The 27,355-nt window shown below is 44.4% G+C and overlaps 1 protein-coding gene across 4 annotated transcripts; it reads right to left on the bottom strand.

Moving 5' to 3' along the window:
* Positions 1-279: 279 nt before the first annotated feature.
* On the bottom strand, positions 280-25,497 carry LOC307237242 (trinucleotide repeat-containing gene 6A protein-like). 4 transcript variants are annotated; one of them, XM_080009938.1, is made up of 22 exons: positions 23,831-25,497; positions 23,242-23,416; positions 21,613-22,118; positions 19,908-20,039; positions 18,824-18,991; positions 17,071-17,274; positions 10,493-10,662; positions 9,705-9,782; positions 8,810-8,980; positions 7,710-7,865; positions 7,355-7,474; positions 7,154-7,273; positions 6,903-7,019; positions 5,082-5,256; positions 4,823-4,951; positions 3,928-4,098; positions 3,510-3,650; positions 3,136-3,243; positions 2,618-2,848; positions 2,240-2,319; positions 1,946-2,085; positions 280-1,771 (listed from the first exon to the last, which is right to left on the bottom strand). In XM_080009938.1, exons 1-22 carry the CDS (start codon positions 25,446-25,448, stop codon positions 1,423-1,425), a joined length of 5,259 nt encoding a protein of 1,752 aa, XP_079866064.1. In that variant the 5' UTR covers positions 25,449-25,497; the 3' UTR covers positions 280-1,422. The 4 variants fall into 4 exon arrangements, with proteins under 4 accessions (XP_079866064.1, XP_079866063.1, XP_079866066.1 ...); XM_080009937.1 differs by having other exon boundaries at positions 19,890-20,039; XM_080009940.1 differs by lacking the exon at positions 7,710-7,865.
* Between the last annotated feature and the right edge of the window lie 1,858 nt (positions 25,498-27,355).

Here is a 27,355-nt window from a genome sequence, read left to right on the forward strand (position 1 = left end):
TATTTGCTTTTATATTTTTTTTTCCAAGATTGACTTTTTTTTTTCTTTTTTTTTTTTTCTACTTTTTATTTTTTTTGGTCTATTTTAATTCCATTTTAATTGTCTCTTTAAAATGAAGGAAGAGTGAACACACCTCGTGCCTCCGAAGTCTTGTAAACAAGAGGTTTGCAGTGTGGCACCTCCAAAACAACATTGAAAGCCTATTCTGAAAGTGCTGTCCCCCCCACCCCCCCCTTCCGCTCCACCCACCCCCACCCACCTGCTCACCCACCCGCTCACCGTGCCACTGAAGTGGTCCGGTTCTGTTGGTTGGTTTTGAGGGGTGGGGGTTGGAAGGCTTGCTAGTCCCATGTTGCTAGTCCCAGCTGCGGCTACAGTCCTTTTGCACTGCAGAGCTCTGCATTCTTTAGTTTTAAAACACAACATCGGTGCAATACTTTGTAATGTCACTTTTAATATCGTCACGCCGTCCTCCTAAGTCCGATTTTTTTTGTATTTTTTTTTTTGTTTTTTTTTTTTAAATAATAAAGTCCTTTTATTTTTGTTTATTTTTTATTTTTTAACTTCTTTCACCTAGCGGTTGATCTCCACGACAACGCAGTAAGGTAGGCGTGCCAAGGCAGAGAGGAGCGAATACACACACGTGTATTCACACACACACACACACACACACACACACACACACACACACACACACACACACACACACACACACACACACACACACACACACACACACACACACACACACACACACACACACACACACACAGGACCTCAATGAGTAAACAGCTACACTGGAAAAAAAAAAACTGGCTGCTCCCTCTATATTGCAGATTATATATACTGAGAAAAACAAACACATTCAGTGCAAAGTTAAAAAAAAAAAAAGAAAAAAGAAAAAAGCTCATACTCCAACGATGTCAGCAAACACAAAAACAAACAAAAAAAACATAAAAATAAAAATTGGAATTCAAATAAACATGATGAAACAAAAAAAATAATATATATATATATAATAAATGAGCTTGATTGAAGCTTTTTTTTCGGTCTGAAAAGAGCACTACCTGGAAGCAAATATCCATCCGTTCACATTATAGAATTGGCCTGCATGATTCAAGTATTCCGACTGATATGTTTTTGGGCTAAAACAAAGTGGACATATGTGCAGAGAGAGAAACGTAACTTTGTTTTCCACGGGGGGGAGACCCCGTTGTTTCTTTTTTTTCTTTTTGTATATCTTGTAAGTGGAGAAGGAGTCCAACTAGTGCCATTGCGTTTGTTTTTTTTAAACTAGCTTTTTTTTTTTTTTGTTTTTAGTTTTTTTTTTAGTTTTTTTTCTTCAAAAACAATGTTTTCTTATTGTGATTATTTAGGATTCTTGACTGACCCCACGGCAAACCTGTTTGATTGACAGGCAGCTCACATGGAGTCCCCACCCCCTGTCAGGTGATCCACCGGGAGGAAGGAGGTGATTGAAGAGGGGCTGCTGATCCTCCCACCCTCCGTGCCGCTGGAGCTCCCCCACAGGCTGGTGGAATAGTTGGGCCCGCCCCAGAGAGAGGAGCTGTGGAGGTCGCTGCCATTCCACTGGCTGGGCTCCGGACCACGGCTGGGGAAGGGGTGGGACTGTTCCATTCTGCTCTGAGAGGAGCCGATGGCCTGCCAGCCCACAGAGGTGGTGGCCAATGACTGCCCTTGTGCAAAGAAACGATTGATTTCCTCCTCGCTGGCAAACTCTGCCAGAATCGTAGTGTTTCCAAGAACACACCTGGAGGGGCAGACGGGGAATGGTAGGTGAGAGGGCGCGTAGAAAAACACCAAATGTATTAAAATTAGACTTACACTTGACTACACGTAGCATTAAAATACTCAATCCTGACAAAAGACAAATTATTTGAGCTGGTACCCAAGAAATTAGTGAAAGGAGAGAAAGTGCACGTACATGTGCAGGCTCTTCTGGGCCTTGGCGGCCTCGTCCTTGGAGCTGTAGCAGACCACAGCGTTGCCGTGAGGCAGGTTGAGGTGGAATGTGATCAGAGGGCCGTGCTGCATGCACAGCGTCTTCAGGGTGGAGCCGTCAATCTACACACACACACACACACACACAGTAAAAATGATGTTTTCCTGCATAAGTTTGAGTGCATAAAATGAATGTAAAGCCCTTCCTGATTCCAGAGAAGCTATTTGAAATGATGGCTGATTGTGGGTTTTCTGAGAGTGTGTTTGTAGTGTGGACCTGAGGTGTGAGATTCTTCAGAACCAGCCATTGAGTTCTTCCTGAGCTGCTGTTGCTGCCACTATCGGCCCAGCTGGAACCTGAACACACGCACACACAAAATACAAAGAAACAAGAAGTACATTCAGCCTTCTGTAAATCAGTGTTTCCCAAGCCTTTTCTGCAAATTTTTACTGTGTGACAGCATTCATCGTGTTGATCAGATATTCTCAAGTTTGCCTTTCTGCACAAAAATGGCAAGTTCAAAAACTCTCTGGGAATAAACCAAAACCTGAACATCCCCCCTATGGGGTACGCCCCCCAGTTTGGGAACCACTGCTGTAAATAAGCAGATCGATCACACGCCTGTATTCACAAATGTATTCGACCACGTCTCACCAGATGTGTATCTGGACTCAGTGGAGCCCCAGCCCCCCAGCCTCAGGGCGGAGGAGTCCCAGGCAGAGGAGGCCGAGCCGGGCTTCTGTCCGGTAAGGCCGGGGGGTGGCCTGGAGGGCGGGGCCACAGACAGGGCCTTGGGGGGCAGGGGCACCTTCCACAGCTCATGGGCCAGGGATGAGTTGGACACAGAGCCACCGCCAGGAGGCCACTTGGACTCACTAGGTCTGGCTGTATGGGGGGGGCACAGAAAGAGAGAGGGGTGATTACTTCACCTTACACTTCCTGTTAAGTCTTTGTTGTCTCAAAGCAAACAGGCCATTGGAATAGAAAAGTACTAGCAGTTCTAAAGTGGGTGAAACATCTTGTTTCAGTCTGTTTAGCCCTCATCGCAGGGACTTGTTATTGTACTCTGACCATACAGAAATACAGAACTCAACATTGAAATGTAAAGCAAAAGATGCAATACATTTGGAATTTTCAATATCAAATGTGAATAATGGTGGCATTATTGTTACCTGAAGTGCTTTGTGCTGTACTGGTGAGGGAACCGCTGTGGCTGGAGGCACGAATGGATGACCAGGCACTGTTAGAAGGCATCGTGGTGTTCAGTGATGAGGATGGCCCTGCGAGAAAGACACACACCGGTGAGCGCTAGGATCAACAAACTGTTGGTTCTTTATGGACTGTGTGCGAGTAAATCTCGCATTTTACGGCTTAAAAGATTGCTTCCCAATAATTAACCAATTCTCAACAGTATTAAAATTCATTTAGAGATTACAATCATAGTTAAAGAAGTTAAAACTATTCTCCCTCCAGGAGGTCATTCTCCAGTAATGTGATAAAAAAAAAAAAAAAGAAGCTTTGAACTTCTTTGCATCTGTGTGTGTACCGTTGTTCCTGTCCCTGAGGTGGTCTGTGTCACGGACGGTGTTGATGGAAAGGTTGTTGATGACACTGCCGGGGGTCACGTAGGGGTCGGTCTCAGGGTCAATGTTGGGGTAACCTTTCCAAGGCTCCCCAGGCCGGAATTCTGGACACACGTGCACGTACATAGAGGTTATCCATAGGCATCACAAAATGAGCCATTCAGCAATTACGCGGTGTAGTAGCTATAAGAATTCGCTGCTAAACTAGCTCCAAAATTTTTTTTCCCCCCACCGTGTGGTTGGAAATTGTATATATTCAAAACATTTCTGTTGTTTTGTGCCGTTTCTTGTGCATCTGCCACACAAAATCTTTTATTGAGGTTCGAGGACGTAGAATGTAGAGAAATAAAAATAACCATTCTGTGTGCTGTTGGTACGTACCTGGGGGCCAAGTGACAGTGTTTCCGTGGGGAGGGGGGGAGTTGGCACGGGGCGGCCAGCCGTCACCCACAGAGCCCATTGATTGGCCGGGAGGGCTCAGGGGGGAGGGGCCAGGAGAGAGGAAGTCGTAGAAGGGAGAGTCCTCCAGACGCAGGCCAGACGTCATAGCACCTGTGGAGAGACGTCGAGAAGGACACTCGTTTGAGCCTAAAATGAATTCATGGGTTGATTTAAGCTGTCAGAAACAAAAACATACACATGTATACCATGTCCTTTTCATTGACACATACTGTACTGTAGACTTTTCTAATATACATGGCGCTTATAACTTTTAGTGGTGTTAATAATTAACCATTTAGCCATTAACCAACAATAAGAATTTTGACCGATAAATACTATCAGTGAAAAATAAAATAAAAATTTGAACAAAAAGAAGTTTGTTGCCTGGTACAATGTAGGCTATGTAGTTTTATTTGGAGGAACGGCTCCAAGTCTCTCCGCATTCGCATGGAGAGCTGTGTTCGTGTATTAAAATATATTCATAATTCTCCTTTTTTATAAATAGAATACTTTATTTTTTATTTTTAAAAGACCTTATTAATGTTTTTTTTGTCAGGGGACAGTAGGCCCTAATAGATTGATATTGTCAGATAACGGTTAACAAGGGTTGGCTATCGGTCATAAAAAAAATAATTCTAAATGAGCATCCTTATTTACTATGATTATGATAATGTTTTGTACCTTGTAAGAGCCTGTTTTTGTTTTATTGGTCTTATCCTTTAGGGGTGGGTTCTTTGTGACCTTATTGCTCGTTTGTAAAACGGAAATCTCTCTCTCGCTCGCACTCAAACAGACATCCTCCATCATAAACACATGATTGAGTCCTTCTGTGTACCAGGTTTGCTGTTCTGCTCCAGAGGGTCCGTAGCCCAAAGTTTCTTCAGTCTGGACTGGGGGGGCTCCTTGTAGCCTCCTCCAACACTACCACCCATGTCCAGGGATACATTCAGATTGGAGTTCAAGCCTAAGAAAGAGAAAGACAGAATCTGCTTTAATTGCAGCAGTTAGATGAAACCTTTCCCCCCCATTATGACAATTCTACAACTTCAAAATCGACTTATTATCCATTATTGTTAAGAGTTATTTCTACTTACCTAAAGGGAAGTTGCTCAAGGAGCCAAGGGATGTCGGGTCCTTCTGCAGCTCGGGGGCATTGTGGGACATATAGCTGTCCAGGTAGGGTTTGAGGGGCATTGCCTGTTTGAGGAGAGCGGGGTCCAGGTGCCGTGGAGGGTGCATCATGGAGGGAGACGATCCAATGGGACGAGTCTGAGAGGACGCACAAGGAGAGGAGCCGTTTAACAACTTTCCCTGTCAACTCGTTTGGGAAATATAAGGCCAGCTCAAGTATTTATTTCATTTATTGATTTTCATTTATCTATCTATCATTATTGGGCAGTTTTTTTCTATGCCGCATAGTGCTGCATTACATCAAATCAGTTGAGCTTAGGGCAAGACCATATACACATATGATAATGCGATATCATATAATATATATCATCTGGGATCATATGGTGATATTTTATATATGTTGTCTTTAGGCTGCATTGCTATACAGCAGACCTGCCAACCCTGGGAAAATATTTAGAGTACTACAATAGTGTAACAAGTTGTCTTCGTGGCATTTGAGTTACTGCAGCTAAATGACTCCATCAGTTATTCACATCGTGGCCGTCTTGTAACGACACTAATTACATTGTATGGGAGCTACTACGGCTAACTACATACAGCATACAAATTAATCTCATTAGGATATACCCCTTGAAATGCACCATCTCGTAAACCTCCAGAACTGGCTCACCAACAAGAGATGCGTTGATTGCAATTTTCTTGGCCGATTCTTATTTGATTTTTTATTTTTTCATTTAAGCCTGACCTTGCATGTTCTGATTTCTGATCTGCTGTACGTCAATGACAAATACATCCAGTGATCTGATCATGCTCATGTGATAGGACAGCTGCCCATACGGACTACCGCTGCAATTTTCATATACATTTATATTATATATATTTATATGGTACTTTGCAAATAAATTGCAATCATTACAAAAAATTAACAAATAAAATAAATGGCCGACTCTTTTCACTCTTGTTCACTGGAAGTCCTCCTTCGCTCACCATGCTTTAAACCAAGTGAATCAAATCGAACGACTTGTTTTATTGAGATTTTTTTTGTTTTACAAAAAAAAAAAAAAAAAAAAGTCAAACTTTTCATCACAAGCGGATCTCCGCCGTGACAGAAATAGATAAACAGTCTGCACAATGTTAAAATACTGTCAGCCGATGAATAAATAATTCAACTAATCTTCTTTGTTTACCCTAAAGTACCTCCAAACAGCAGACATATTCTTTCTTTCACTTTTTTTGAGAGTCAACTACGTTACATTACATTGGTATCGGGTTTGAGTATTGGAATGTTTTTACCGGCACAGTAGATAAGCACTAAATCGGTGTGTAAATTTGACAGGCACAGAAGGTTAAAATATATCTGTCACTGATCGACCGCTGAAAACCAACCAATTCCAGTCATGGCCGATCGACCGGTGCATCTCACATTTTATATGTTAACATTACGGTCACATTGTTGTGCTCTATTACAACTCTCCTGCTTTCCATTTTACCTTAGCAATGCAGCGTTACATCTCGTTGGATAATAAAGTATTCTGCTGTACGGTAATGCAATTTTCTTAACTTTAGAGACCTTTAAACATTGCATCTACCTGCTTGGTCATAATAGTCAGGAACCTCAATTATTACGAATGATGTTCAAATGTTTCAAATAGTGTGTAAATATCTAATGAAAGCACCAAGTCACATATAAAATATAGATAAAGGTACTTATAAAAATACATTTTTAAAAGTAAATTGTGATATTGGCTGTATTGTATTAGTTGATGGGAGAGTAGGACGGGTACCTGTTCAGTCTGTCGTCCTACTGGCATGGACCTCTGGCTCTGAGCCTTCTGCTGCTGCTGCTGCTGCTGCTGCTGTTGCTGTTGCTGTTGCTGCTGCTGCTGCTGCATGATGAACCGCTGCAGAGAGAGAGACAATAGAAAGACATAAGGTATAGGCATATAATGTCGATATGGAGTTGGACCATGACTCTTTGTATGGAAATTGAATGGTGAGAACCCGAGCCCGTATGCGTCTGCCTGTAAGTAAGTACCTGCAACTGGTTAATCTGGTTGAGCTGGGACAGCTGGTTGAGGAAAGCCACCTGTTGGGGGCCAAACAGCGGGTTTAGAGCGCCGCTGCCCCCTGGGTACTTCAGCAGGGATGCAGGGACCTGCGCACAAGAACAACACAGAACATCCTGACATGCCTCCTCATGCCTCCTCCTGACCTACCTGACATGTGTGTGCATTACCTGAGAGGGAAGGATGGGTGGAGGCACTTGGTTGCGGAGGTTGGATTGGGGAGGGAGCTGGGGTTGGGGGCCACCTCGGCCCTGTGCTACGCTACTGCCACCAAGCATGGGGTTTACATTCTGGAGAGGGCACACACGTGTTAATGTAGTTCTAGGGGGAGGGTCAAGTTGACTATACATTCTAGGTTTAAAGAAAAAAAATAACCAACTGAAATAAATCTTGACATCACTGTGGGCACTCAAAAAAAACAAACAAAAAAACAAAAAAAAAAAACAACAACCAATTTGCATTCAACTTTATGAAAGCTCTGCTGCCAAGGGAAAGAGGAACCCTCTGTGATCCTCCTCCACTCACCTGCCTAGCGGCACCTGGGCTAGAGTGGGTAGGAGGCTGCCCAGAGTGGAGACAGGGGATTGGCTGGGCACAGTTGGAAGAGGAAAAGCCTGCGCTTTGATTGGAGGAGAGCTTCTCAGCGGCAGGGTTATCATAAGCAGAGGGGGAAGCCGACAGCTGCGGAAGCAAAGCCAGAGGGGCAAAGCCGGGCGGACGGACAGCCAAGTGGGACAGGAGGAACAAAGACAGGAGGAGAAAACAAGGCAGGAGATGGGGGGGGGGGGGGGGTGTAGAGGAGAAAGGAGGGAGAAAAAGGTAAATGAGTTCAAGCAGAGGAGTTACCAAAACCTCAGTAAAACAAAATATATACGAGGCGCCGAAACAAGACAGGATTGGAAGACAAGGAAGAACAGACAAGTAGGATTAAAAGAGACGTATCGGAGAAAAGGCAGAAGCTCCATTGTTCTATGTGACTATATGGTGATGAGTGTTCAAATCCATTGACAGTCCAGTGGCAACAATTTTACATTACAAGAATATTGTTGCACTAGTAATGAAACAACCAGCAGTTGGATGGGACCAGTTCTACAAGTACAATTTATTTTTGTCTTTCGGAGACATGGCTCTGCTTTTGTGTGTTATTACTGTGTGACTGACTGGTTGAAAAGTTATCATTTGTTGTAACTTTACAAATTATTTTTGTTAATTTGTTTTCACTACAGGCAGAGGAGACATACAACTCACTCATCACCCACTGCAATGACCAAGCTCTATGTATGATCTTAACAATAGGATTCAATTAGCCAATATGGCCGTAATGTAATATATTGAATATCCGCCCGCCTTTCATTCCAGAGCCAGCCAACACTTGTACTGCAGTGCATCCTAGCTTCCACTGGGGGGCAGTACAGGACTGAGAAGCACATAGCCAGAGGTTCACAAGATGCTTAAGCACAGTGAGCAGGCACAACATGGCTGCATTGCAGACAGCCAGGAGGTAGTTCAAAGTGCAATTCCGTGTGTTTGAGTTTCTATGTCATTTCATGGTGAAATTGGGGGGGGGCATTATTTTAAAAAGGTCAAGTGTATGTGTCATTTCTCTGAAGTGGAAGTGCAAGTACCTTGTCGTAGTACGGACTGCGGTCCATGGGAGTTTCCTTGTGGAGCTGGTGCCGGGATCCGTGGCTCTTGTTCAACAGCCCATTGAAATCTCCCATGCCGCCAATGTCCATGCGCTTGTCTAGCGCCATCCCTCCTCCTCCTGTCTTCATGGAATCTTCAGGAGAGTCTCGCTGTGGGGGGAATAAAGAAAAAATACATTTTATGCATGTATTTTAAAAAAGCAAAACAATTTTCTATCCTACAAACACAGAGCAATCACTCAACAATGAGAAGCAGGGATGGACTGGAACAAAAAAATGGCTCTGGACTTTTATATCGAGACCAGCCCACTACAACCAGCCCGCAGGTACTACTATTTTATTCCATGAATAGTTACATGATTGGACTATTTTGAAGAGAAAATTTGTAGGTAAATTAAATAATGATATTCAGTGGCTTAGTCTCGTTTTTTCCCCACCACTTACACTTTTAATCGTTTAAGTAATTATTAAGTGCTGTTGCTGCTAGTGCTCACAAACATGTAATTTATCTTCATGCAAGCTGTAGCATGAGCTTGAAGTGACTTCATTTATTTTTATTTTTTTAATCTCGCTTTTTCAGCAACGCCTTTCCTTTTTTTACTCAGATTTGTATCCATTTTGACAGACTTGGTCATGAAACCTGTTCACACGCCCCTGTTTGCTGGGATTTGGGAGGGAGAGCGATGCGCGTCGTCGGCCCGGGTTGATTATGAGGGGTGTTGCATAATCAAAGTGGGCCGGTGACGCAAATCTCTCTTGCTCTAGTATTTGTATAATGGGATGATCAGGTGGCCCACAGAGCGATGGGTTTGTTTCAGTGCTCCCCATGGCCAGGCAGACTACAATGAGAAGGGGGAGGGGGACGACGACTCACAGTGAAGTTCATGTTGTTGAACTGGTTGGTGAAGGGCTTCATCCAGGGTTCGTCCTGCTTGTTGACTGGTTTGTTCATCTGAAAAAAGAAAAAGTTGCCACTCTTAATGCGGAGTGCATTTAACTGACTTTCCATGTCTGAACCAAATAAGTTCTCACCGAATTTTCCACTCTGTTTAAAAAAAAAAAAAAAAAAAAAAAAAAAAAAAAAAAAAATCATTCACTGTTAACCATTGGTAATCTAGGAAAATAAATATAAAAAGGGATATGAAAGCCCCCAGACTACATAATACAGTCAGAAAAATGTTCATCATAATTGCATGATCTTCTGAATCTATGTACTGTATGTGACATAAGCTCTTAAACTTGAATCTGAATATTCAGCTAAAAATTACTAAAAAATACCTAAAGGAGAAAAATGAACACCGCTGAACACCATGACACTGTAGAACAACCTTGTGGAAAATTGTTCTCATTTTAATACTCTGGTACTAGGGTAGCAGCAGTAGGGTGATAACACAATGTCAACTGGGGCAATTTATGTAGTGTTCAAAGTACAGATTAGGTTGAACTTTGTCAAAGATTTGCATCTGTGGCCTGTCCAGCGTCTGATATCTGAAAGCCAAGCTGTTTATGCGAGAGATAGTTGTGAGCGAGTCTGTACTTGATTGTGACCAAAAATGAACCATTGTTGCCTTGCTGTAGGTATAAATATATATTTTAGAAGGGGACACCTTGAGTCATTCGTATCAGGTCACTTTTTCTTCTCCACATTCATACATAGAGTACCTTGTTGGAGCCTTTCTGCTTGTAGTTCCAGGTGTTGTGCTCGCCATGGGAGCGGCTGTCCTGCTGGCTGGCCGTGTTGCTCCACATGCCAATCTCAACCTCCTCCTCCTGGTCCCAGCTGGAGCCCATTGACACCTCCTCACCGCACCACGTCTCCATGGGCTTGGAAACTGGGAGCATTCAGATTGTGAGTTTGAGACCCAACTCGTTCCAAAATTGCATCACTGTCTGCTTGTATCTGCTAAATACGCTGCACTAGCTATGCTGAGCCCCCACGCTCCCCGCCCGGCTCTGAGCCACTCCAGCACCGCCCAAAGCCGGACACTGAACTGGAGTGAGTGCACCACGGCCAGGGAGGGAGCGGTGGAATCCCCGGCCCTCCTGGACCCCAACATTGGTCAGACGATTGGCTGTTTGTGTCATAATGTTGTTCCTCTGCTGTAAGATTGGCTGTTTCGTGTAGTGTCTTTGTAGGTAGAGAGAAACGGACTAAAATAAAACAACGAAAATAAATCTCAGAAATGTATCTTCATTAGATTTTATCGTAAAAATGATCAAATTTGTTTTATCGCCCAGCCCCCACGGGAACAGCTCTCTGTGCGCCCCGATCATGGAGAGCTGTGCCCCATTGCTCCAAATAAAACAACTAAAAACAGTGTATTTTTAGTTGAAGTGCACGTGCATAGAATGCAATGTAATGTTGTCTCCCTGTTACAGAAGTGCAGGATTTATTATTTACAAGTAAAGCATTTACACAAAAACATCTTGTTTCTACTAAATTAAATCCCATAGCAACGGAAACAGTGGAGAGACTTGTGTCTCCACTGTCTTGACATAGATTTTTTTGGAACCAGACGGAGCAGAACAGTCCCTTAAGTCAGTTGTGTTTAAAAATGTTCATACATGTAGTAAACAATCAAAAATAAACAGATCGAAAATAAAAAGACAGGCATGGGAGCTGGCACACCGGCTGGAGGAGAAATAAACTCTAAAAAAGCTCTAATTCTCTGAGTTAGGTTTATGTTTTTCGTTTTCATTACAAATAGGAAACTAAAAAAAACTAAATTTAAATGTTTCTCTATGATGTTATATTTTATATTGCTGTCTTATAATGACCAGGTTTGCATATGGAACGGCAGGTACATGCAGTGGGGTGGCCCTTTGCTCCATGGTGCCCTTTTTTTTTTTTTTTTTATTATTTTATATAAATCAGGCGTGGCTTTTTTTAAGCATGAATGGGCATTGAGGTAGCTGATTGTCTGGACAAGATACATTCATGAGTAACGTGTCCTCGGCGCACCTGCGATGTGCGCACAGCGGAGCGCAGATCTGAACGCTGCTATGTGCTCCGTTTGTCCGGAGCTGGAGAGCGGGGAAGTGAGATCGATCACCAGTGGTTCCTCGACAGCTCTGAGCGGAGCCTCCCCTCTCTTCCACTATCTCCCTCTCTCCCTCCCTCTCCTCAGTTTCAGAACACTGTAAACTGCATTTACACTGTTTCAATGCTCGGATTTCTCCTGGTGGATAAAAATCAATAAATAAATAGATTGTCTCTCATCAAGCCGACAGCCGACAGAAGATTTAATCTTCCTAGCCTAACAGACTGCCCCCCCGTGGGTATTTTTCATATGACACACCATATGTATTCCTGTAACTTTCACAAACAAAATAAATTAAATACAAAAATACATATATATTTTATTTACGGTGATGACTAATGAGCTTGGTAAGCTAAGCTTTTTACAAATGAAACAGACAAAATGAAAATGAAAATGAAAATGTTATAATTATAATAAACTGTTCAAAAATAATTAACGGTGTGTGGCTAGAAAGTAGATCAGATGACACAAAAGACGCAAGACAATTTCTCTTCCCTGTTATGCACAGCAGTGTTTCCCCAATCACCATTGACATTCATTTTCTATTGTTGTTCTTAAAATTAAAAATTAAATCGTAGTAGAGCAGTTCACAGCACACACACAGCCAGCTATTAATAGCCTCTCACAGACGGGGTACGGGGTAAAGTAAAGGTGGAGGTGCACTGAAAAAGAAGCAGAAGTGTTTGACAGAAAACACATCTTCAGATCAAGATAGATGTGGTGATAGTGGTGCCGCCCCTTGTGGTCGCCTGCGCTCCGGTCGACTTCTGCACATTTTAGTATTTTTTTCCGTTTTTATCATAATGTCCGCCAAAAAAACATCGGCAGTTACCTCTTACGACTGCGATGCACTCATGGATATAAAAACTTCCCTAAACTAACAACTTTGGGACTTTTTATCCGTGGAAGCAGAATGGCCGGCAGAAATCCTACGCGGGAAGACACTCAACAACAACATAAATGAGCCGCTGTTCCACAAGCGGTCCCACGGAGGAAGCACCGAGGTTAACGAGGCGGCATTCATGTCAGAATGAGGACGCAACCTTACTGTCCACCTCTGCCAAGCATCCTTCTTGCCAACGTTCAGTCCCTGGAGAACAAGATGGATGACCTTCGAGCGAGGATTTAATTCCAACGAGACACGAGGAACTGTTGCATCCTCTGTCTGACGGAAACATGGTTGAACCCACTGGTGCCGGATGAAGCCATCCGTCCAGCCGAGTCCTTCTCCGTGTTCCCCGGCAACAGATCAGGGGGAGTCGGGGAAATCCAAAGGTTGAGACGTCTGCCTAATGGTAAACAACCCCTGGTGCAACCCAAGTTTCTCTCCCGCTCCTGCTCGCTGAACCTGGAACAGCTAACCATCTTATGCCGTCCATAATATCTCCCCCGGGAATTCAGCACTGCCATCATCACAGCCGTTTAAATCCCACCACAGGCGGACACCAGCACAGCACTGTCGGACATGTATGATGTGTTGTGTGGATTTCAAAACCAACATCCCGACGTGGCTGTGGTGGTGACTGGGGACTTTAACAGGGCCAACCTTAAAAAAGTTCTGCCTAATTTCCACCAACACATCACGTGTGCCACCAGGGGAGATAGAACTTTGGACCACTGCTACACACCTTACAAGAACGGATACAAGACCGTCTCGCTCCCTGCTTTCGGGAAATCTGACCACGCCACGATCTCGCTGGTCCCCTACTCATATACATAAGCATATTCCCTTTATCCATTCCATTTTATTTTATTGTATTTTATTCTATAAGTATTCGACTTACTGTATTACGTTTTAGGAATCAGTTAGATGGTCTAGTAGAAAGAAATTTTCCTAGGACATATTGTGTGTTATCACCGGGTGCGTTGCATTACATTTCACTGCATATACACTACTCACAAAAAGTTAGGGATATTTGGCTTTTGGGTGAATTTTATGGAAAATGTAAAAAGTTTACGCTACAGTGATATTATATCATGAAAGTAGGGCATTTAAGTAGAAGCATGCAATGGTGATTTCCTCATCTCAAACAATTTACTGAAACAAAAGCCAACAACAGTGGTGGGTATATCACAACAAAAATTGTCAATGTCTCAACTTGTCATGTGCCCTTGAGCATCAATTACAGCTTGACAGCGACGTCTCATGCTGTTCACAAGTCGACTTATTGTCTGCTGAGGCATGGCCCCCCACTCTTCTTGAAGGGCGGTCCTGAGGTCATTGAGGTTCTGGGGTACAGAGTGACGAGCCTCTACACGGCGACTCAGCTGATCCCATAGGTTTTCTATGGGATTCAGGTCTGGAGAAAGTGCGGGCCACTCCATTTTGAGGTACCCCAGTCTCCAGCAGCCGTTCCCTAATGATGCCACCTCGATGAGCTGGAGCATTGTCATCCATGAAGATGAAATTAGGCCTGTGTTGTTCATGCAGGGGCACAATGACTGGATTAATGGTGTTATTCAGGTAGTATGGGCTTGTCACTGTACCATTCAAAAAGTGTAGGGCAGTTCTATATTGACGAGACACACCTGCCCACACTGTAACACCACCACCACCACCAAAGGCTCGTCTGGTGACAACAGTGGCTGATGCAGAGCGCTCTCCTTGACGTCTCCAACATCGTTGGTGGCCATCTTTTCTGCTCAACGTGAATCGACTTTCATCAGAGAACAGCACTGAGGCCTTCTGGGCCCTCGTCCAGCGTCAATGCTCCCTGGCCCGTGCAAGACGATGATGGCTGTGCCTGGTGGTGTGGTCAGGTACCCTTGCAGGTCGTCTAGCACGCAGACCACGCTGATGTAAACAGTTTCGAATGATCTGACGTGACACTTGGGTGCCTCTCACCTCCCTTAAATGTGCCTGGAGTTAAGTGGCATTCATCATCAGGTTCCGCAGGGCACTGTTCACAATGATGCGCTCATCAGTGTGGGATGTGGCCAAAGGACGTCCACTTCTATGTCTTTCTGTGACTCCTCCAGTCTCTGTATCTCTGTTGCAACCTGCTGGTGACACTCTAAGCTCAGTGGCCACTTCCCTCTGAGAACATCCTGTTTGAAGCCTAACAATGGCGAGGTACTGTTGATCAGTTGTTAGGTTTCGTCTTGGTCTCATGATGTTAAAATGTGAACAGCATGATGAAGAGGACTGTTTAAATACCAATTCTAATTGAACCAGGAAATGTATTGGTCGATTCATGGATCAAACACCTGTTCTGAATTTTGCCGTTCAGCTCCTTGTTAGAGAACAGCAAGTTGTGCAAAAAGTACTGAAAATTGAACAGTTGGACATGTGCATTCAAAAGTTTAGAGAAGGTCAAATTAAGTTCACCTGTAAAGGTTATAGTGCATTTTATCTTCATCCTGAAATTTCACCCGAAAGCCGAATATCCCTAACTTTTTGTGAGAAGCGTATTTATTTCAGTTTGTTTCCTACTTGTATGAAACCATTTTATGAAACCACACAACTGGAACTTTCCCGTTCACTATATAATGGAATGAACAAAACAAAAAACCTGTGTCTCCCATGCCGTGTCACGCACGTCTTCTCCATTGCTTTCTGTTGCTATGGGACTCAATTTTGTAAAAAACTGGATGTTTTGTGAAAATATTCACTTGTAAATAATAAATCCTGCACTTTTGTAACCGTGAGACTTTACCGACCACACTTTAATATGGTGCTGTTGCCACATGAATGAGTATGTACTTTCGCTTACGCGGAGGACATCAGTTGAGTAGGCGGTCCTTCAACGTGGCCCTGGACACATTTGCGTTTATACTGCTAAAACAATGTGGTCGTATGTGGCCCAGAAAAAACACCGCAGAATGTGGTCTGACCGATCGGATTTCAAACAGTATGGAGGATGCTGTAGCGAACAGTCTTTTATAACCCTAAACTTTATCCCAGAACTATGGATTAATCCTCACCTACTGAAAATAAAAACACATTAGATAGAGCCTGTGAATCTGAACGGGGTCTTTCACCGCCTCGGCCTGGCTACCAAGTCTGAAGGGCAATTAAGCACTAGATGTGAAACCCCTCAACTGATCCACAGGAGGGCCACAAACCCTAGTCCAAACTCAACCCCCAGTCTCTCTCTTCCCGACGGATATGCAATACACACTTCAAAGGCACAACCACAGACTGAGTCTGAACACCCCATGAGATAAAAGGGTGACTCACAACCTTTGTGTTGATAACCTCACTGCCCCTTCGTAAAACACACAAACAAACACATATTGCCTCCTATATTGTTTCACTGAAATCGCACGGAGGTGTGAACTCTCCCAGATCCCCTGCCATAAACTAACTGAACATGTCCCGAGGACGACTCTACAATCATTCTGTTTTTAAACAAGAACGGTTTCAACATGAGTTACTAATTAGGTTAATCCGTAACCAAACTATCTTTAAGCTACAGATGTTTCTATGCAAGTAGAGTAAATCCCATCGTTCTAGGCCAACAAATGGCATAGGTCCTCACGCCCTGGTTTTAATGTATTTCTTTCATGGACCTTTGCTGCCATCAGGTGGTCAAAGATAAGGTTATTTTTATAATCAAAGTTTTTCACAACCAAACCACTCCAACGGATCAGTTTCCGCGCCTCTGTGTTACAGATGTATTACCATCCAGTTCCATAACGCGACCTCCTCACACTGCCCAGGAACGGGATCTCCGAAGACCCAGCAACGCCACCCTCCTTCTAACCCCTGACGCTACACTACAGTGGAGCTCACCCGCTAAAGGGCATTGTTTCCTGGGCCAGAACAAGCCACCACTTCAGAGCCTACAGCAACTGGGCAACAGAGCAGATGCTCTGCTGGCAAGTTGAACAGGCAGAAAATTCTGCTACAACGCCTTTAATGGGAGTTTCTGTCTAATAGATATGGGTTAGGGTCTCTCTGTCCCTTTATTATCTGCCTAATTGGAGCACCGTTTTTAATTAAATTAATGCAATCGTTTTTCCCCAACCTAATTGTGTGGACCCTCTTGTAAAAATGTGATTACCCTATATGTTGAAAGAATACTAGGTCCCAAATTGAGTGCTCGAGTACTCAAACCCATCCCTAACATCTTCAACAAGAACGCAACAATATCGCCATTATCCCGACATGAATTTTTTTTTTTTTTTACATTCGTCCATTCAAAATAGTCAATTTTAATAATGAGGATTGGCTATCTGTCAGAATCTCTCTCTCACCACTCTTTTGTTGGCCGCCCCATCCGGGTCCAGACTCCCTGCTGGGTTCCTCCCAGGTGGAGCTGCTGCTGTCCACAGGCTTGCCCCAGGCTGAAGTCCCGTTGTCCACACTAACAGGAGGCGCGGCAGGGGGCTCCACCTGGGAGCCCTGCCCCTGCCTCCATGATGAGGACTCCTTCTGCTGGGAGTAGGGCTCACCCCATCCTGAGAGGCAGAGAGCAAATAAGAAGGGTGAGAAAGGCTGGGGCACTGTCGGTGACAATTTCTGTAGGCAAGGAGGTCCTTGTTCGTTTTAATAGTTAGTCCAGAGTCGCAGGGAAACATATTGAGTGATGAACTTTGGGAAGGAGGGGAGAATGGGAAGTTTGTGATATTCTTGTTTTGTTACTATTTTCATATAATAAATATATAAGAATGGTGTGGTAAAGAGAGTGATACTGTCCATGCATTGTGTGGCTGTGATAGCATTATATAGTTGTGATAAGATGAAGACTTCACAACTTCTAAAAACATGAAAGTTTTTTCTAGTATTTTTATCCTGTCTTATCAAATGTCCGCTCTCAGCGGTTCAGCAGTTCTATCTTCTCAGAGGAAGATAGAACGAACACTTGAGGACAAAAACGTTCTGCACAATTACAAAAAACTGTTCAAGCCTTTGATGGGCTGTGCTAAAATAATTCTTGAATCTTGCTCAGAAGATGGTGGTTTGAATTTCATTCCACAGATAAAATGAGTTTCCATTCGCATTCAACAACAATGCAAGAAACTCTTGTGTTTGTTCTCAGACGGAAGAAAAGCCTCTCCTTCACAACGGTCACCTAATTTCTATCGCCCCCTCCCCATCTATGCATTTCAATCAGCAGTGGGTCATCTGTGCTCACAGCAGAAATCGGGAGCGAGTAGGGGAGAGAAGAAAAAATTCAATGAACTTGCCATTCCAGAGGGGTGACTCAATGTGCGTTCTAAAAAAAAAAGAAAAAGAAAAGAAAAAGCCCTAAAAAAAGAAACACATTGAAGGGAAATGGAAGAGAAAAGGGTACTTGGATGTGACCGCCAGTGTCCAAATGCCTCCATTTTAAGTTGTATATGTCTGCCGTGCACAATAATTTGCATGTGTCTGCTTGTCCATATCTATTCCAAGAAGACCGTCTTAAGTTGTCCCATTGCACTGGGTGGGTGGGCAAGAGGTTTTCTTTTGCCATTAAAAAGGGTGGAAAGAATGTAAGAGAAGCATTGGAGGCTCCGGACACAACCTCAGAGCTTCCATCTGGGAAACTCTAAGTCTGAGGTTATTTTCCTAGACGTTGTCAGAAAAATAAAGGGAATATCTCAGGTTAACAACATTAACCACATGTTCATCTAGAACCAACTGATCAAAGAATGAGAACTGAAGGGTGCTCACAGAGACCGAGAGAAAGTATTTTCTATCTCCTACCTTTTCCTGCGTGGGCCTGGAGTGTAACAAGAGCAAGCGAGAGTCAGATCGGTTGCTATTATCCCCTTTGCTGATATTGGCCTTTGTGTACGTGTGCAAAAAGCTCTGTGTGACACGTCTCCTCACCATGTGCAAACATGGTGAGGAGACATGTCACACAGAGCTGCACAATTGGTGCACAATTTCAATTTATCGATGTTTGTCCATCCACTCAATCTTCAATGCAGTCAGAGGTTCCCATAAGTAGAATGCTGTTGCCAAGATGGAGGCACAGCTTGAACATTAGGAGTGTGTATGTGTGTGCCTGCTCTGACCCACCAGAGACGGAGCTTTTCTCTTGGTTCGGAGGCTGCATGGGCTGAGGCGGATGCATCGAGCCCTGTGATTGGTGGGACTGGTGCTGAGCGGGTGGGCCCATGGCCATGGGCTCCGGCTCAGAATGGCTGGTCTTGTTCCACATGTTGACCGCTCCACCACTGTATTTACCTAAATAGAGGGTGAGTAGGTACAGTCAAGTTTTCACACGTTAAAGACACAAAACACCTGGAGTTAAGTCTATGGGCAGAAATGTGTCACAAGAAACTAAATTTGAATCCTTTATATTTTAATTGCTCAACTTGAATACTTGCATTAAAAAAATGAATTTGAACATAATTTGTATTGTTTAACTTGAATAATAACATTGAAAAACTGAATCTGAATAGCATAATTTGAAATTGAATTTATTAGTTTGGAACTGTATTCCAATAAACTTGAAACTGAACGTAATATTATGAAATGAATTAATTAGCTCTTAAACTGTATTTGAACTGAATGAAAATTCATTGAGTTCTCACAATTCAAATTCAGTTCTCGCAAATCAATTTCTGTTTACTGAGACAGATCCAGGTCATTGAGGAAAAGCAATCGAGTGCAGATTCACAGAACTCCTTTTAGGCCAATTAGCGCCTATGTTTTTGACCATTTCCTTCCCTACCATCGATCGATGGACTTGTAGGGATTGACTGGGGGAGTCAGTCACTGAGTGTGACTGAGAAACCGTCTCCGTTATGCACGGTTACGCATGGTAATTTTTTTTTTGTTACATTAAGTTACAATAAATACACCTACAATAAAAACACACTGTAATTGGTTTTGTTTGGGAAACGGGGAGCAGGGAGACAGCAGATTGCGGTTTCTAGTGACATATTTCTGTCCATATAAGTCTCCACAGCAACAGAGTTAAGATGTTTGAGTCAGATGTCAGTAGTAAATATTTTCCAAAATAACATACATTTTAAGTCATTTTGATAAGTAAATTCACTTGATAAATAAATGGATACAGTTAATGTAACATTAAGGAAGGTATATGTGCATTGTTTATGAACAATGACTTCATGCTTACAGGGAGCAGGATGTTTACCGGGATCTCCCCAGGCAGCCGTCCCATCATCGATCTCCATCCTGCGACGGATGGACTCTGGAGAGGGTTCCTCCCAGCCTGTCGATGACTCCTCCTTATGGCCAGCCGCTGGTATTGGACCTCCTAACCAGCCTAGAGGAAGAGGGGGCGGAGGAGGAAGTGAGAAATTTGCATCCGTTAGCTTGTAAAACAATCAGGAAATTGTGATCCTTACAATTGTTGGGGGGGGGGGGGGGGGGTTTACACATAGGGGTGTAAATTGCCAGAGACCTGCTGATTCCATATGTATAAGTATTGTGATTAGATATTACAAGTTTTGCCTTTTTCTTTAGATTACTCTTTAAAATCACAAGGCCTGTTGCTTTTAAATGTTAATTGATGAAAAGTTGATTTTTTTTTTGCAATTGCCTTTGACATTTGCTCTATAACATAACATTTAAAGTTACTTTAATTTCAAGTCAAATACTTTTTGAGATGTTTATTGTATTGACTTAACATTTTGTTTCATTGTTGTAAGTTATGTGTTGTTTTAATTTTGCTTTGTGAAGCACTTTGGGCTGAATGTTTGTATGAAAGCAAAGGTGCTGTAAAGTTGAGTTTATTTACACTAATTTGTAAAGGATACAAAAATAAGGTTGGTCTTGCACCAGGAGACAACCCATTTTTGCAAAGCTGCTTAGATTATTGGATGGCTGGTTGCTTTCGGGCGCGTCTTACCATCGTCTGCACTTAGCTCCGGGTAGCACCGATTGAGATGCACCCGTATATTTGTGGTGTTGCCATAATATTTTGTCTTGCCGTTGCACGGCGATCAACGCCATCCATCGCAGATAGACATTGATGACAGATGATTTTTTTTTCTTTCTATCCACTAGAAAATCAGAATATTGAAACGGTGTAAGTCCAGTTTACCATGTTCTGAAACTGCAGTGGAAAGTGAGAATGAGGGGGCACCCACCCTCTCTGCTCAGAGCTGCTGATCGGATCTAAATTCCCGCTCTACAGTCCCGTACAGAGACTGAGGGGCAGGCACATGGACCCCCAGCTCCGGTTCTAGGCATTTTGCCACTCGAGGAAAAACAGAGCAGCACATCAGATCGGCAGCGCAGATCACTGGGGTGAATGCCCCGTCAGGGTGCCCGTGATCTGCGTTACGCTGTATGCACATTGCATTATAATATAGCAATATAATACAATCTAATCTAAAAAGCTTTAGATTTATTTTGTTTACCGAGTTTCTTACTTGTATGGAAAACGAAAAACGTAAACCTAACTCAGAGAATTGCAGCAGTGGTTTTTTTTCCCCTCCGAGACAACGGTGTGCGCCGGCTCCCATACCTGTCTTTTTATTTTAGTTTGATTTATTTTTCTTTGTTTCCTACTTGTATGAAACAACATTTTTGAACACAACTGCGTAAAGGAACTGTCGCATTCCTTTCCAAAAAAAAAAATAAATAAAAATAAGTCTTGCTTTGAACTGAGAGGTAGCAGCAACCACCAGGCGGTCTATGCTCATTGTCGCATATTTTAAAGATGCAGCGCCGCATTTGTATGACGTCAGCAGTGAACTTGACTGACGTTACCCAAAAACCAGAAGTTACGAATCGATTCTTCCTGGAATAATCCATTTGTGAATTGTTTGTGAGCAGAATGGCAATACGTAACTGAATAGATTTTTTTAAGCCCCTAGCTAGCATGTAATCACCTGTGGGTTTGCTGGGGCCTTGGTTGCCTCTGGCCATGGAGTACTCGGGGCCTTTACCCCACTCACTGGAGGGGTTGAAGGCTTTGGGATGGGGTTCGCCCCAGGTCTGGGCTCCGTGGTTGGTCTTCATGGGCTGTTGCTCCCCCCAGCTCTGGCTGTTGCTCTGGGAGTTGGGCTTGGGAACGGGATCACCCCAGCTGGAGCCCTGGTTGGGGGCGCTCTGGTCAGGCATGTTAGATCCCCCGCTTCCCGTCCAAACGTTGTTGCAGCCGCTGTGGCTGTTGTTGGTATTGGTGTTGGTGTTGCCGCGGCCTGGCTCGCTCCAGCACCCGGAACGGTCGCTGTCCCAGCCCGCTGAGCCAGCACTCTTTTGGGGGTCGCCCCAGTGATTGCTTCCTCCCGGCCTGGATACTTCACCACCGTTGCCCCAGCCCTCAGACCCTCCACCACCTCCCCAGCCCTGCTGCTGCCTGGGAGGCTTGGCAGTGTTGGTCCAAGTATTGGATCTACACACACACACACACACACACACACACACACACACACACACACACACACACACACACACACACAGTTAGGAAATGAGCACGAACAAGCACTGCCCTCACTGTGGACTTAAAAGGATGTGAATTTTTCTAACTATAGTTTTGCTGGGATTAGTTACATCTTCAGACTATTATCCTGAAAGTCCCTGTAAAGTGAAGCGCTTCCAAACATGTGTTAGAAATGTTAGAAATGAATTGCTGAAAACATGTGAAAAAGACTGAACGATAGTACTGAATTGTGGAGTTAGACCATTAGACTCTCTTTCTTTGTGGTCTGGATTTTTTGGATAGACCTAAATCAGGGACATATGACTTAACGTGTTTCTACCTGGCCTCGAATCGGATTGGGCTGTTTAACATATTCGTCTAAGAAGCATTTTCGCTATTATCAAAAAAGATCCCTCCTCTCTCTTGCCGGATATGGGCGAGAGAGAGGAGCTCTCACACACGCACGAGGAGTCCCTCCTCTGAGTAAGTGACAATGGCAAGGCGAGTGCAGACTGCATCCGACTGCCCCCTCTCCATGCGCAATGCACAGAAAATACAACTGTTAATTCTGCTCTCAATTTGTTTTCGTTTTTCTATTAAAAATAAGAAAAGAACCGATGAGTACCACTAAAGAACCGGATCGATTAGAGTAGTGGTACCGTTAAAATCTTAACGATACCCATCCCTACAAGTCGTGCCCCGTTCCTCCATGCCTCTCTCCCCCCACACTGTTTTTAGCTGATATACAGTATTTGGACGGACAAACAGAGCACACAGAGAGCAGTGTTCGCGCTCATGTCTGGACGATCCAAACATATAAAAATATATTTATGATTGCCGTTATTTATTATTCCTCAACAAAATGTTTCCCCTGTGCATTTTGTAAGCTTCTATTTTATCCTGTTATTGTAATGCACACCGACTTGGGGGGACGACGACCTCAAAAGATTTCAGTCGACTGATGGGTTTCCGATTGATGATTCCACTCTTCAACTTTCGGGGACAGCCCCACCTAAATATGTTTTAAGTGTTCAAAATTGCTTGATTTTGCGTTTATTTGAAACGGATCACACAGTTTACGGGGAAGCATATATACCTGTCATCTTTGTTGACGTTGTTGCTCCAGTTGTTATTGTTGCTGCCCTTGAAGCTTGAGCCATCATCCCAACCTCCACTTCCTGGGCCTCTGCTGTCCCCCCATCCAGGGCTGGGTCTTTGCTCTCTCCAGCCAGAGCTTCCTGCATCTGGGCCCATGGACCTCTCCCCCCAACCTGGATGGCAGCCACAAAGTGATCATTTACGATACAGCATTGAAAGGCAAAACAAAAAAAAAACCAATACAAACACAAAGATGTAGGATTAAGACAGATTATGAAATTATTTGTCATCATGATAATTACAGGGACATCTCCAACTTCCGATGATTATATTAGGGCTGGGAGAATTTTTAACTTCATAGACTGTCCTAGCCGTTCATAGCAACACAACCTGCTTGGTCATAATATTGACATTACTATTGATTCTTCCTCAAACAATTATTGTGTGTAAATATCTCATGAAAGCACCAATAGTAAACACCAAGATATTGCGAAATTATCGAGAGGTATTCGCCAAAAGTTATAGTGATATTTGATTTTGTTAATATCATTAAGCCATAGATATTATTGAATGCAGAAGCCACCTACCTCCAGAGTTGGTCTGGGAAGGTGCAGCTGTTGGCGCCGTGCCCCAGCCGGAGCCTCCATTGCTGGATTTCCTCTCGTCCACTCTGGGGGCTTGGTGGAGCTTGGTGGCGGGTGAATTGACCTCCCATGCCGTATTCTGTCGTACGGGGGTTTGCCCCCATCCAGAGTTAGACAGGACCCTGGGGTCCACGTCGGCCTTGGTCATAGTAGCGATTGCTGGCGCGGGGGGAGGAACCCTTCGCCGGTTCCCGCCCCGCGTCTGACCGCCATCCCTGTCAGAGCTGGAGCGGCCCCCAGAACTCTCACCGCTCCCCTCACTTCCTCCAGAGCGGCCCCAACCTCCTCCAATGGGGCCCTGGCTTACTGCAGCCCCCATGGCCAGGGCATCATCCTCCAGACTCTTCCAGCCACCATTGGAGGTGGGGTTACCTTTACAGCTTCCAGCATCACTGTGACAGTTGCCTGGAGGCATAGAACCCCACTCTGCATTGGGTACCTTGTTGTGTGAGGAGGATGAAGAGGAAGATGAAGAGGAGGAAGATGATGCGCTGCTGCCCCACGGTCGAGGTATTCCAGCTGGAGGGCCCATTGTGTTAGCCATCCCGTTGCCCAGTGGTTGGCCAGCTGAGCCTGCAACTTCATTGGTGCCTACACCCCAGGGCACACTGCTCTGCGCTGGGTTGGGGTTGTTGGCGACGCCCTGGTCCCAGCGAGGGGCCCCAGAATGGGTGTGGCTATTACTCTTGTGTGCAGCAGCAGTGGTGGCTGTTTGGGGGTTCCCGGCCTGCATTAAGGCAGAGTTTTGCGGGTTCACAGTATCCGGGTTAGTGGGGCTCTTTTCTCCCGGGTAGGTAGTGGTGCCCCAAGGCGTACCGAAGGCCCCAGGACCTACCGGCTCTTGGGGGGCTGGAGAGGAGCTTCCGTTGGCTAGCAGACCCCCACTATTCCCTGTTAAAATGGAGCCCCATGATCCGTCACCATCAAGCTGGGGAGAGGGGGTAGAGTTTGGTAGACTAGAGGTCATGGCGGCATTAGTAGTCGTCGTAGTAGTATTCATCATTATAGTGTTATTTGGTCCGTTGGGTTCAGTGTTCAGGATGGTAGACTGCTGGCCGCCGTTCCCACTGCTGCTGCCTCCCAACACCTTCCCTATACCATTAGACACCTTGGCGTCCTCTATCATGCTGCTGTTTTCTTGAGCTGCCATGCCACCCCAACCAGCGCCCAGCTTGGAGCCCTGAGCCTGCGCTGGCCGCTGGCCTTGGCTAGTTGGGCTCTGAGTTGGGTTCTGGGGCCAGGCACCGTGGTTGGCATTTGAATTCAAAGTGCTTGGGTTCAACCCACCATTTATGCAGGGGCCGTTGCTGCCAGTGGTAATGGTTCCCCCTGGCTGGGCACCCCAAACACCACCATTATTAATAAGCCTGCTGTTGGTGTTGCTGTGGTTACCCATGACGTTATTGCTGCCGATACTGCCGGATCCGGCCATGGAGTAATGGGTGGAGCCACAGAGGTTATTATTCCCGCCGTTTGTTCCGCCGACGGTTCCCATCCCTCCACCAATGATCTGCCGGCTGTTCACGTTGCCGTCTCCGTTAATCAAAACACTGGCCATCATGGCGGAAGTCACAGAAGAAGAGGAGGAAGTTGCAGCAGGAGTATTCGCAGATGACATCATCACAGCCGTTGTAGAAATGGTGGCAAGGTTTTTCTCCGAGCCAACCGAGGAGCTAGAATCGGCATCCATGCATTCTGATGTCAACTCAGGATCTGATCCTGACCCACAGCCAGAAGAAGAGGAGGAGGAAGATGATGAGGAAGAGGAGGAAGGGGGCCAGACGGAAGAGTTGTTGGAGGAAGGGTTGTTTGTCAGTTTGTCAGTGCTTCCGTCCACTAGAACTTTGCCCCAGGTGGTGTTGCCATCGCCACTGCAAGGAGAGCTTGTAGACCATGGGGAAGTCTCATACTGCGAGTCCAGTGCAGGGTGTTCCAGACCTGGGGAGAGAACCACAAGCCGGGGGGAGGGGGGGGATAAAAGGAACAAATAAAAATTATAAAATCCGTTCAGTCTTTTCTCAAATGTTTTACGATATTCAGTGTAGAAAATCAAAAATATTCTATAAAATATTCTAGTCTTATTTATGATTATTTTCCATCCCTCATGTTATACAAACATAATACATTTAAGGCAAATCATCTCCTATTAAATAAAGTATTGCAGGTAAGTAAGTACTATATATTTGGTGCAGAGCAGAGGTAGTATTAGTATTTAGTAAGTATTAGTAGTAGAAATGGGGTAGGTTATGAACTGATCATAGGAACTGTTTTTCTAACAGTTTCCTTTAGCTTGGATAGAAAGGCAAGTGATAGAGTAGAGAGTGGAATAAACGTAACCATTACTTTGTTTCCATAGAACCTCAGAGAGGCAAGTAGAAGTATTTTCTTGGATTTCTCTCCACAGGTAAGTATGACAGGTATGACAGTAAGTAAAGTGAGCTGGGTTCAAGTTTTAGGTTCAATAGTGGGCTCAGACAAAATTATGTTGAAATTAAGACATGAATTTAAGAATACGTAATGACTTCTAAGGCCTTATATTTATACAACTGAAGACATTTTAAAACTTAAGGACCCGCAGACACCCTGATCTTTAACAAAACTGCAGCAGACAGATGGTTGTATTGCCTAACAATGTGTGAAAATCACAACACGACCAACTCTTAAAAAGTGTGGAATCATAGTTGCATAGTTGACGATAGAATATATATGTATATATATATAAAACGCAAGGTTCATAGCAGCTGGAAGGGCAGATGGTAACAGAGACCAGGCCTAAGTCAAAGATCTTTCTCTCCCCCCCACAGTTGCTCCAATCTCTCCACACTCCCCTTCACTGCACCCGCAGTCCCAACGCTCTTGGTATGACTAGCACCAGGCTCTTGCCAGGGCACAGCTGCCACTGTTTTGTCATCTTTGCTCTATCCCCGAAAGCCTTTCCAACACTTAAAGCAAAGTGTCTTAATGGCGATACGGTGAGGGAATGAACCAGTCGAAAGATGAACTTTGAACCCTGGCTGATCAACCATGTGATTCCTGGATATTTGGCAGACGGAAAGGGGAGTGGAACAGAGAGACACAGAAAGACTACATCTGGAGAGAGGGAGGGGAGGTGCAGGAGACGGCCAGTGTGTTAATGAGTAAAGAGTTAACATAGTGCAAGTAAAAGTGCGTGTGGTCACCTGTTTGATTAGGGGAGTGGCTGACGGAGTCCCGAATGGGAGCCATGCCTGGAAACAGAAAAGAGAGAGAAAAACACAGATGTCAGAGCGACCGACATAGGGATATAGAGAGTGGGAGCAAAAATGAGTGCAAGGCAAAAGAGGGCACCCACAAGAAAGAGGCCCGCGCAGAGGCAGATTATAAAAAAAACAACAAATAGACAAACAGAAAAGCAAGCAAGGCTGCTGCGATTTGTCAACGGGTTAATGCATTTTATTAGGATATTTGGGACATTTCATTCAGAGTTCT

This window comes from Zeus faber (assembly GCF_960531495.2).
Source record: "Zeus faber genome assembly, chromosome: 11".
NCBI classification, from domain to species: domain Eukaryota; kingdom Metazoa; phylum Chordata; class Actinopteri; order Zeiformes; family Zeidae; genus Zeus; species Zeus faber.

Excerpts from the sequence above, each read along its gene's own strand:
- LOC307237242 (XM_080009937.1), bottom strand. The coding sequence starts at position 25,448 with ATGATGGCCAGTGTTTTGATTAACGGAGACGGCAACGTGAACAGCCGG. Across the intron at positions 20,040-21,612 it reads AGGCCCCAGCAAACCCACAG|GCTGGTTAGGAGGTCCAATA; the intron begins GTGATTACATGC and ends CTCTTCCTCTAG. Across the intron at positions 7,475-7,709 it reads GCCCAGGTGCCGCTAGGCAG|AATGTAAACCCCATGCTTGG; the intron begins GTGAGTGGAGGA and ends TGCCCTCTCCAG.